The sequence below is a fragment of the Lytechinus variegatus genome, chromosome 5 (assembly GCF_018143015.1).
Source record: "Lytechinus variegatus isolate NC3 chromosome 5, Lvar_3.0, whole genome shotgun sequence".
NCBI lineage: Eukaryota > Metazoa > Echinodermata > Echinoidea > Temnopleuroida > Toxopneustidae > Lytechinus > Lytechinus variegatus.
The window spans coordinates 10772932-10785518 of record NC_054744.1 but is presented as its reverse complement, the minus strand read 5'-3'; the positions used below and the strand labels follow the sequence as shown (position 1 = coordinate 10785518).

The window sequence follows — 12587 nt, the reverse complement described above, 5'->3', positions numbered from 1 at the left end:
GATGGATAAAAACAAAGGAAAAATTTTAATGAATTGATTAAGAGAAAAAATAAATTATATGTAATAAAAAGACTAGTTTTATGGGGATAAACACTGAAACTACCATGAAATCATTGTTTTTACTGTTTTTGCACAGTCCTCGTTGCGGGAGAAATCAGTTCTTCTTGAAGAAAAACTTTGCCATGATAGTAAGGTTTCTCATCTCAAATCAGAGCTTAAACATCTCAAGTCAAAATTCAAGGTAAGACGAAAAAAAAGTCAATAGGGTCTTTCATTGATATTACAAACTGCATTGAATCTTTTTGTTAGAAACCTCGATGTATTATTATCAGCAATCTCTAAAAATCAATGGAGAAACAAAGGTCGATTTGTAAATGTAAAATGAAGAATCATATATCAATACATGATGATTTGATATTTGATAGAGAAATTCTGATATTTTCAATCCTAATTTCAGGACAAAATGGAGAAACACCGACCGATGGCAAAGGATGCCTCCCGCCAGAAGAAGATCACCAACCAGATCGTAACCCAAGAGGTAAAAATCATATTTAAATTTGTTCGTTTTTAGGAAAAAGGGCATTTGAATTTGAGCGATGGTCATCAGCTTGTAATCATTTGAAATAATTGTGTAAACAGTTGAATCATTATCAAATGCACTCGAAATTGACTTTTCTCATATTTAATAGACATCATTGAGGCTTTTGCCTCACAATTTCCTTATCATTTAATATTATTATTACAATCTTATAACTGGTAACAAAACTGAAATTCATTTATCTTTAAATATTTTGGTATGAAAGTTACAAATTATTATATAATTTATACATGGTAATTATGATGAACTTACATTTATCAAATTAAGGAATACAACATTTTGCAAGTCGTTGCTAAATGATTTTGAATGATCTACCAGGAACAAAGAAAATGAAAATAAAAACCTTGAAACGTTACAGGATAATGGAAAGATAACAGCCTTGACTCAAGACATTGAGAAGCTTCAAGAAAAGATCGCTGACTTGAAAACCAAAATGGCTAAAATCTCCAGAGAACTCGAACAGAGTCATGAAGATTGCAAGGTAACTTGAATGATTTAAATGTGATCCAGAATCATAATGATATTGATAATCATTACTTTAATACTTTATTACTTTAATCTTTCAGACATGGGAACGACCCTTCATTGCGATCTTTCCAAGCATTTTACAGATAAATCTATATTTTTTATTATCAAGATTTGACTTTATCAAATGATATAAAAAAGGTATTAATCATTCCTTCAACCAACCAATCGAATAATCATTTTGCCTTTCCTTTGACACCATTTGGTGATTTCTTTTCACTTGTATTTCTTACTTTAATATATGACAATATTTTTCGCCTTTTTAATAGAAAGCAGAGGAAAAATTTACCAGGGCATATCAACAGCGCCAGGATTTTGAAAATCGTTTGGAGATGATTACCGAAGAAAAGGGCAAACTTTCTTCCCAACTCGAAGACATCCAAAAGGAAAATAAGGTTAGTACAAACCTAATTGTAGTTTGATCATAATGTTGGTTCAAAAGGATTGGGAGTTTGAATTGTTCTTTCTTTGTTTGGATTATTCTTTCTTTTTCTTTCTTTCTTTCGTTCTTTTTCTTTCTTTCTTTCTTTCGTTCTTTTTCTTTCGTTCTTTTTCTTTCTTTCTTCCTTCCTTCCTTCCTTATTTCTTTCTTTCCTTCCTTCCTTCCTTCCTTCCTTCCTTCCTTCCTTCCTTCCTTCCTCCCTCCCTCCGTTCTTTCTTTTTTTAAAAATATATTATACATATATTATATCAATTTCAGGATTGTTTCTATTTTCTTGGCCTTTTCCCCCGTATTGTTTTTAAATGTTGCACAAAAATGATTTGTTCCATCCGTAATTTTTCACCTCTTTTCTCTCACTGATCCCACTATAATTTAATTTTAATGATAGGAACTAACTGATCAGTTGTTCACTATGAATGAAGAGAAAATTGAGCTCCAATCCAACGCTGATTGCCTGGAAGAAGAGAAAAGTGATCTATCTACCCAGCTCAGTGAGGCTCGCAAACAATATCAGGTATTGAAATACTGAAGTGTTATTTTGCTATGATAGTATTTGAAATTACGGAATCCTGTATAGTATACGAATTCATTCTAAATCTATATACATGAAGATGGTCATGGGCAGTTTAAAACAAAAATATAATCACAGTATATTCAGAACATTAACACAACTTACATTTGACATAATAATGATAATATTCGATATCAAAATACTACTGATATTCTCGATTGTCCATAAGTACACTTGTAAGTTACTGTATTTGATATTCTATGTGGTTGAAGTTTTATGTAATTGATTTTTTATAGGATTTGGAAGAAGGATTTGCGGCTGTATACGCAGAGAAGAAACAACTTCAAGTTCTTAACGTTAGTTTGGAGAAGGAAAGAGACAGTCTATCAGCTCAGATCAACGAAAACTATCATCAGGTAAAAGAATAAGATGCAATATTGTTAGAAAAATAAAACTAAATATTACATATCAACTGTTCCGCAAACATTGTTTTTTAATCGAACATAATCTGCAATCATTATTTGCTTTAATAGGATGATTAGTTTTTATCACTAACTTTCCTAATTCAAAAGTCGACTGAGGTAACGCGAATCAAAGGACAAATTTCGTGCTTTTATGAAGAATGAATTTACGATCAGCAATTTCTTTTTTGAATGTCAACTATGATCCCTGAAGTATACATACCTGGAAATGAATTGATTTATATTTTAGGGTCGAGAGCATAGTTTGTCAGATGAGGGTCAAGACCTAGAATGGGACCAAGAGATAGATCTAGACCAGGAACCGATTCAGGACTTCACAGAGGATGACAACCAAGAACTAGAATGGGACCAAGAGATACCGGTCCAGAAACCAAAGCCTTGCTTCACCGAGGAGAACCAGGATCTAGAATGGGACAAAGTGATCAAATCAGTCCAGAGCAAATCGTACCAATCTCCCTCTAGTAGTCTCGAAATAGAAAAACACGGACCGAAATTCAAACTCAGGAAGAGCCCCCAACATTGCCAGGTACGAGCTTTTCTATTTACTACATCATGTTGTCTGGGATGGTTAGTTTTAAAATGGCAATCTAAAAAAAAAATAAAACATGGAGAATTATTAGCATTTTCACAAATGATCAGAACAGGTACATGCACATGAATTGTAAACTTGGTTATTTATAATCCTTTTTTTAATGAACATTAATTTCATTCATATTCAATGTCATGATTGTGTCAGATTAAAGAACACGCATTAATATTCACATCCTGTAGGTGCTTGATCAAACATTCGAGAGAAAGAAAACCATCAAGAAACAATCTAGCAATCAGACAGAGAATGGAGACGGTCTATCAGTCAAACTTCAGGAGGCAAACAATAAATACCAGGTAAAAACTTGAAGAAAAAAATAGAAATGAAAGTGACAGAAGCATTTATCATCATTATTGCTAATTTTTGTAATTTCCATTCCCCCCCTTTGGTGGGAATGATTTTTCAATCATAGAAATAAAAAAATAATGCATAAAACTCCTTTTGCTTCTAAATATACTAAAAGTACAATTATGATTTCTAAAACTAATTCTTTTTCTCGGTGTTTTAATCTCTGTCTGTCTTTCCCGTCCTCGCTCTTTCTCTGTCTCTCCGTCATTTTGTCTTACATTCACCTATTTTGTTATGGGTTTGCCCTATATAGGAGCTGGAGCAAGAATGCGAACTGTTGCTAGGTGAGAAGCTTGAGTTTCAAGCTCTAGCAGACAGCCTGGCTGAAGATAATTACAAGCTATCATCTCAGATTGGACAAGAGTACGAGGAAAGACGTGTAAGTAACCAAGTCACAAAAACTCCGGTGTTGATTTAACACCAGACCGGAATCTATATCTGTCCACACCAGAGAAGTATTGAAACAACACCAGTTTGGAGTCAAACCGATGCTGTTTTAATACTAAATGGTGTTGTATAGACACCTATCTGGCGTTAGACCAAAACGAAACTGGTGTTTAACACTGCTTTGGTGGGGACATATATAGATTCCGAGCTGGTGTTAAATCAACACCAGATTTTTTGCAGTGTAGTTTGCTTCGATAGATAGATGAAACCTCTAATATTTAACAATTACAATAAATATATACACTGTAAAAACTGCAGTATTAAAACTGACACCAATTGGTGTTAATATAGAGGACCACACCTTGAGGTGTTAAAATTACACCTAGAAATTAAACATAACACCAAAAAGTGTCGATGTAACAACAAAAGGTGTTGTAATAACACCTATAGGTGTAAAACAAATACCAGTGTAAAATAATTGATGTGGTCCTTTATGTGCATCGGTTAACACCACAGTTTTTGCTGTGTAGAATTAAGAGGATTCTGACTTGAGTTCATATGTAAATAATATCCACTTTTAAATAAACACGTAAATCATCATTCGATCTTAGTGACGAAAATCAATGCATCAAAACATTGAATAAGTAGGTGACAACTCTAAACAACCTTGGGAGTGTTTCATCAACATTTTTGTCCGACAAGATGTCAGATCTGACAACTTTCCCTGATTCTGATTGGCTGAGAGGTGCTGTTACTATGGTAATTGTCGGATAAAACAGGACTTGTCAGATAATATCCTTTCATGAAACGCTCCCCTTATATCTGAAAACATTGGAATTAGGAATGAGAACAATCTTCCATGATTTTGAATCGGAAATGTGATGTGAATAACCTTTAACCTGTCACTGATTATAACAGAACTTGGAAGACAAACTGAATTGTTTAGAGGAAGAAGTTGAAAAGCAAGAACTTTCTACAAAGGACGAAAAAGTCATCATTTCCACCTCACTCGAGTCTGTGCAAAATCAATGCAAGGTATGTATATGTCATAATAAATCATTTGACAATTATGTTTCATGAAATATGAAATGATTTTTTTTCTCTAATAGAGAGAGTCTGATTGAAAGAAATTCAGATTGTTTCAATGGAAGTCATTTAGAAAAGAATATTTTCGGTCCTATTCTTTTGTTATTTTTTTTTTCAATTTACATTATGAAATGTTTATTTAAATATATGAACAATAATGTTATCCCGATCAGTCTTAATTTTTGTGCGTATTTAATTTTTTGTATACTTAAGAGAAGCGTGAAGCAGTGTCGGGTAATGCCTCTCACAAATCATTCTAGAATTATTTTTGTTTTTGCCTTTTCTAAATTGTGGGATATTATTTTGTGTATGTGTGTATGTGTCCACAACTTCCAATAAATTTGTAATTGCTCCCAATAAATGGTCATTCCATTATACATTATGTTACAGGAATTGGAACAGAAAGTTGCTGCCGCAGCCGAAGATAAAGTAGAATTTGAGAGAGAAACTCTGAAATGGAAGAAGGAACGGAACAATCTGCTGGAACAACTAGAGAATCAGAAACAAAATCTGGTACCTGTCATGATCATCACGGTCTATCATTTTTCTATATCTACATAATATGGGGTATTTTCTGATATTTGTCAAATGTTGCATGAAGGTGAAGCTTGGTGAATAATGTTCTGTCATAGCTGCAGATTTTATCGAGAACATATTTCAAACGGCCATAAGGATTGCCAGATCTTCGAAAACCTAATTATACATTTTTTTTAATTCCACAATAGAATAAACTTATTTATATTTGTATCACCTTTATTTGGGACAAATTACTATGTAAAACTTTATATTTATCTGCCGCCATCATCATCGATATCATTATCATCTTTATCATCATCATCAACATCATTATCATCATCATCATTATCATCATCAACACCAGCATCATCAGCATTATCATAATTTTATCACTATTATCATCACCATCATTATCATCATCATTATTATCATCACCATCATTATCATCATCAACAGCAGAATCATCAGCATTATCACCATTTTAGCATCATTATTATCATCACCATCATTATCATTATCATCATCGTCATCATCAACATCATCATCAACATTATCGTTGTCATCATTATCATCATCATCAGCAGCAGCATTATCATAATTATTATCATTATAATCATTATCATCATCATCATCGTCATCATCATCATTATCATCATTATTATCATCATCATCATCATCATCATTATCATCATCATCATCATCACCAGCAGCAGCAGCATTATCTTTATCATTATCGTTATCATATTATCACCATTCTAATAGACTAATTCTAATCCCCCCGAAATATTATCATCATCAGCACCACCACCACCACCACCAGAACCTACTCCTCATCACCGTTAAATTAAATATAACTCTTTATCATCACAGTCACCACTGTCGCCTCATCGCCACCTCGATAATCACTGATTTGAAATTTCATCTCAAAATGATTTGTCATTCCTGACAGAACTCCGATACAAAACGTAAGGTCGCCCTCAAAGCATCGACTTTAATCGACCAAGAGATTGTCAAAGTACTCGGCAGGGAGTTTGCACAGGTACAGATCCACAAAGAACGAGAAAAGTTAGAGCTGGCTGAAAGAGATCGACTGGTGAGTATTATATTCTAAGGTTTTCTTCAACGAATAATTAAATCAGATCATAACCTCATATACCACAATTTTTTTTTCTCCAAAAATGAAAGTGCCAATGAACTCGAAGTTCGTTGAATCATTAAAGAATATATCAACATGAAAATGAATATTATTATAATCCACAGACATTTGATCTTGAATGTTATTATGATTCAAAGTACAGTTTGGAATTGGCCATACCATTTTCTTAAATGTGCGTTTTTTCAAGATTGAAAGTAAATTGAAATACTAAAAAATGACTAGAGTTTCGATTAATTCCACATTTTCACCAGGCTGCCATTGAGAAGGTTAAAGAATCAGAAGAACTCAGAATGGGGATAGAAGAGAAGAACAAGAATCTTGAGAATGAAATCAAGGTAAATACTGAATGTGAACTCATATAACATAAATTGTGGTTAATATACCTAAAAGTGGTAAATGAAAAAAATATATTGAATTTGAATTTAAATCAAATCATTCGAATAAGCATTCATTTCACTGAAAGAAAGAGAATTTATTCCACATTTCTTACAGACTTATACAAATATATAAAACAAAACTGAAATGAAAAGAATTCTTTAGTAGATTTAGTGCCATATGAGAATGAACATTATTCAATTTCGGAAAACTTTGACAATTTATACTTACTTTTGGTAGGCTGTTTTCAAAATTATACTGTCCTTAGAGTGGTGTCTATGAAGAGTAAATGAAAGTAATCCTGGAAGGAATCCTGCAAAAAAATTATCATTTAGTCCTATCTCATTTTTATAAAGATATTTTCTATTATGGAGCGTTGTGGCCCAGTGGATAAGTCTTCTGACTTTGAAACAGAGGGTCGTGGGTTCGAATCCCAGCCATGGCGTAATTTCCTTCAGCAAGAAATTTATCCACATTGTGCTGCACTCGACCCAGGTGAGGTGAATGGGTACCCGGCAGGATTAATTCCTTGAATGCATGAGCGCTGAGAGGCAGCTCGAGCTAAAGCCGGGGTAATAATAATAATAAAAACGCGCCTCGGAATAGAACATTTCTAGATAGATGGCGCTATATCAATGCCTATTATTATTATTATTATTATTCAATTCTATTTTTCAATATCCTTTTAGCTGGTTAAGAACGAGATAGAGACCGCGTACTCCAAGGTTGAGTCCTTCAAATCTGATATCACTGATCTCAACATTCAGAACAGAAGTCTTCATGACCAACTAGAGCTCCAGAAGAAAAGCTATCAGGTAAATAGAACATGCATGTACTTCTTTCAAGTAGGGGGAGTGGGGGGCTCAGAGGAGTCTGTAAATTGCTGGGAAATCGTACGATTTATATTCAAATAACAGAAGTACCCCCCCTCTCTCTCAAAGAAAAGGTCAGGTTGATGTAAGGGAAAATGAAATCGATTAAAACATCTTTCAGCGTCCAAGTAATAACTAATTCTCGCGAAACATTTTCTTTCTAATATTGTGTAAAGAAAGAAGTTACTTGACCACGTAAATATGAGGACAAAATGCTTAATTTAGGTAAAAAAAATACCCGGAAGATTCTTGGAAAATGCAAAAACTGGGAACAGATGAATCCCAACACCCTCAGGTGTCACAACACCCTTATGTTTAATATACCACCAGAGAGTGTTAAACCGGGTGTAAACTGAATCATATGGTCCTACTGTGTGTACCAGTGCCGTGTAACAACTTGGTGTTTATTTTATAATATCCCAATCTTTTATTTCTTATCAAGGAGCTTGAGGAGAAAGCATCAACCATGAAAGAAATGATTGATCTTATGGAAAATAAAGCATTGCGAGCAGAGAAAAAACAGAAAGAAGCTGAGGAAGAAATTCAGGTAGATTATTCTCGCTATTTCGGTATTAATACCTTGGTCACATTTGTTCTACGGCGGCCGTACGGCGAGTCGAAAACAGCCGTTTTAACATTTTTTGTCCAACTACATACATGACATATAGGTGGTTTGAATCAAAATAAATAAAACGGCTGTTTTCGACTCGCTGTAGAGCAAATGTGACCAAGATAAAAATCATATACTTTTTTCATATCAAGTCGGCACTTTATTGTGCTAAGTCCACGTTGTTTTATTCCTCATTTACTTGTATCTGAGCTTCCTTTTTATTATGTTTTTTTTCCTCCAGAGCATGAAAGCTTCTGTCACTTCAGCTGCCATCCAACATGGACTTCTTGAATCGGTAGAGGATTCTATCTGTCTTACCGACCTGTTTGAAGCTCTTGATGGCATGAAACAACTCAATGCATATATGAAACGAGAGATTGCCGATTTAAAGAAGACCAAACAAACTTATGTTGATATGGTATGTTGAAATAGTTGATTAAACAAGACATTTGTAGTCAAATTAAAATTATCGTGGCTTTGATTTTCTCGTAAGGATTGAATATACTTGAATACATTGATAAAAGTGTAGACTTTATAAACAAAAAATAATGCTTTATTGTTGAAAATACTTTTGCTCTCATATTTGTTGCAATAAAACTTAAATGAAAACAATACATGAGCCATTGATGAAGTAGTCTATTCATTTAGCAGAAAATTAGGAATGTGACACATATCCGAAAGGAACAAACATTTGTCATTAAAAAAAATCTTTACCTTTCCAGATCAGTCTAACTGGGTATAAAGATCCTCTTCTTGATTGCGGAGATTCAGCAGCTGAAATCAGGTAAATTGATTCACATTTTGAAGATAAAAGTTTACGTTTAACAAATTCATGAATTATATATGAATGGAACTTCTTTGTCCAAGTATGTGTATTGTAAGTCCGGTTTGAAAACTCTTCAGGACTTCATGCTAAAAAGTCTTTCGTCGTCTGATTTCATTGCTAATACCTCGGTCACATTTGCTCTACGGCGGCAATACAGCGAGTCGAAAAGGGCCTTTTTATTCATTTCAATTTAAACCACCTATATGTAGCTGGTACAAAAAAATTTAAAACGGCTGTTTTCCATTTGTCGAACGGCCGCCATAAAGCAATTGTGACCAAGGTATAAGCTAGTGTTTTTTTGTTATTTTCTCCTTCAAGTCAAATGCAATGAATATGAAGAATTATAATGAAGAGTAATATATGATAAATAAACACAATAAAAACAAATATTAGATAGAAAATTTACCGAATGGGGAAATATTTCATGAAACTTAGTGCTTTTGTTCAAAAATAAATTCTTGTTCTTATTTCAGTCCTGGAGAGCGTGAGAGATATCAACTTACGGAGGTGATCGATGATCAAGGATTTCAGATTTGCAAACTGGAAAGCATGATAAAGAAACTCAGATATCAACTTTCAGTGTAAGTAGTGCGATTCAGCAGGCAGTGACTATTAAGAAAAAGGAAATGGTAACAAATGAATTTCAATCTGAAGAGGAAGAAATGAAGGAGGATTTAACAATACTCTGGCTGATATTAGCAAACTCATTACATCTGTTTTGAATTGGTATACATGTACAAAGTATTTAAAAGTTGATTATAAATTTCCATTCCGAATAAAAAAGAAAATGACTTGAATTTTGAAAAATGACTAAAATGTGGTTAATCCTTCCTCCCACAGCTTTCACAAGAATGTACTCCATGAAAAGAACTCGATGTATGACAACATGACCTACATTGACCGAGCTGTGGTCGAGTCCATCCAGGCAGATATTGAGATACCAACAATCAAATCTAAAGACCTTTCATTCCTAGTTGGAGCTTATATTGACGAGGATGATGATCTGATTGGAAAGGGTTCCTTTGGGGAAGTATTCTTAAGAGAGTACCAAGGTGAAGCTGTAGCTGTCAAAGTACCTTACATCAGTGAGGGTGTCAGGGATGAGGATGATCAGAAGAGAATGATTCGAATCAATGCTGACCATGCTCGTACTACCATGGAAGCCCTCGTCAACATCGCTTTCGCTGACCATCCATCCTTCCCAAAGACAGTTGGTATCGTTGATATCAAGGGTGCTCCATCTCTCATCCTTGAGTTCCTTGGTGATAAGAAGACCGGTACAAGCTTCCCTCTCAGTCATGCCATCAAGTTCCAGATTCCATCTATCTCGAAAGAAAACTGGTTCGCCATCATCATGGACATCATCAGTGGAATAAAAGCCATGCACGAGAAAGGTCTCTTGCATAATGATCTAAAAGCTAACAACATTCTGTTACAATGGGACCTGAAGGATCAAAGATGGCATGCTTTCATTATTGACATGGGGAAAGTCTCTACCCAAACCATACCACTAAAGCACAAGGGTCTACCTAAAGAAGAGCTGGAGGGGTACAAACAGGGTATCCTCTTCCCTCATCTGGCTCCAGAATACATCCTTGATCTGCAACCCATGAGTGTTCAAACTGACATCTATTCCTTAGGTGTGCTGCTGGCTCGGATTGATAAGGTTCTCAGAAGTCGACATCTTCGTGACCTCACAGCCCAGATGACCAATGTGAACCCTCGTCTAAGACCCTCTTGGAAAATCATCGAGAAGGTCATCACTAAGGCTCAAAAGAGAAACTTCTCATAATTGCATCTCATATTTTAATTGTTGTATATAGAGGATGTATATGTGTAGTTTAAGATTTTATATTGAAGCATCATGAGAATGATTTACATACTTTTCATGAGATGAGAAACAAAGTAGAAAAAGGGTCTTATATTTTCAATGAAAGGAATTAAGCAAACCATGAATCAGACAAAACAAAGCTGAAGCATTCATTAGCTGCTGAATAACAAAATCCCAAGCGGGTATGGAAAGATCCTTTAAAAGACAAAAAAAAAAGCTAAAAAACGATATTCATAAATTACTATGATGGAGTAGATAAAGGGAGAATTGGAGAGAAAGCATCTGGTCACTCTAATGAATTGAAGTGACTTTGCATTTTCTTTAGTACTGCGGACATTCTTGTCTCAAGTTTACAGGTATTTTGTTGTTTCCTAGCTAGTCCAACCTCTGTGAATCAGTTGAAACCTTCAATACATCGAAATTAAAACTCTCGATGAGCTACAGGGTTTCACAAGATTTGCCCGCATCCGTTAAGCGGGAAACACCAGAGATCTATATGCTTGGGATCGGGAATTATCCCGCGGGAAGGAAAATGGAAGTCACGACCAGATGACTCCGTATACGACCAGGAAACCTTATTGGTGTCGTTACGGAGCATGAACAAGGTCTTTGCCTAGAAAGAAATATGGAAAAGAATTGAAATGGAAATTGAGGGTAAAAGGCTAGACCATTAGGAAAGTATCTCCCAAAACACAAATGCATCTGAGTGTCAAAATGGCACCTGAAGATATGACCTACACATTGGAAGAAGTTGAAGCAAATAGAAAGAATGCTCAGAAATTTATGTCTATGACGAACAAAATGTTTATGATATCGAATTGTTATTTATAATCTCATGAAAAAAATGAAAAAGTTATAGTATTATGACACAAAAACCTATAGTATATATTTATATTATATATTTATGCAGTAATGTAAGTAGTAGAACTAAAAAGTAAAATATTATAAGTAGTATCATAAGTATTATGATGGAATGGTTTGTAGAAAGCGTACAGAAAAGAGAAGTGGCCAAGACAAAGGTTAAAGACTAGGAAAGTATTTAAAGAAAAGTCCAGAAAGCGTCTGATCACAAATGGTTGAGTGATTTTGTCAGTTCCTCTAGTACTGCGAGCATTCGAAGGCCAAGCAACTTGCCTTTACATCAAAACTATAACATTCTAGAACGCTCCTTAAGTTTTAATCCAGACTGATGAGAATTTAAAATCCTTCTCCATCTTGGGAGTGAAAAACTTCAGGAGTGTTCATTGGATTGCGTTGGTTTGTGATGATGAGAGCAGGTTATCTTGGGTTACGGATGTACAGCGGGAAGGGAGCTGGTGGGTCACGTGATACAGACGGTTCTGAATACAAAATGGCAAAAAATGACGAAATCCTTCTGATTTCCTCATCATTTTGTTTCAGAACAAAATCGAAATGGAGAAAGAAAAGTAGGC

The 12587-nt window shown here is 34.5% G+C and overlaps 2 protein-coding genes and 1 long non-coding RNA gene across 4 annotated transcripts; all 3 read left to right on the top strand.

Annotated features, from left to right (window-relative positions):
- Positions 1-2129: 2129 nt before the first annotated feature.
- LOC121414762 lies at positions 2130-4920 on the top strand. 2 transcript variants are annotated; one of them, XR_005969907.1, is made up of 4 exons: positions 2130-2492; positions 2788-3443; positions 3749-3874; positions 4801-4920. It is a non-coding gene; the product is annotated as an uncharacterized LOC121414762 (long non-coding RNA). The 2 variants fall into 2 exon arrangements; XR_005969906.1 differs by having other exon boundaries at positions 2130-3443.
- A 429-nt stretch (positions 4921-5349) lies between these two features.
- On the top strand, positions 5350-8238 carry LOC121414876. Its single transcript, XM_041607928.1, has 5 exons — positions 5350-5481; positions 6434-6577; positions 6892-6975; positions 7705-7830; positions 8218-8238. The coding sequence occupies exons 1-5, from the start codon at positions 5350-5352 to the stop codon at positions 8236-8238; spliced, it is 507 nt and encodes a 168-aa protein (XP_041463862.1).
- Positions 7710-11907, top strand: LOC121414761 (cysteine-rich receptor-like protein kinase 5). Its single transcript, XM_041607823.1, has 5 exons — positions 7710-8434; positions 8739-8915; positions 9220-9281; positions 9797-9904; positions 10164-11907. Exons 1-5 carry the CDS (start codon positions 8354-8356, stop codon positions 11113-11115), a joined length of 1380 nt encoding a protein of 459 aa, XP_041463757.1. The 5' UTR covers positions 7710-8353; the 3' UTR covers positions 11116-11907.
- Positions 11908-12587: the final 680 nt, after the last annotated feature.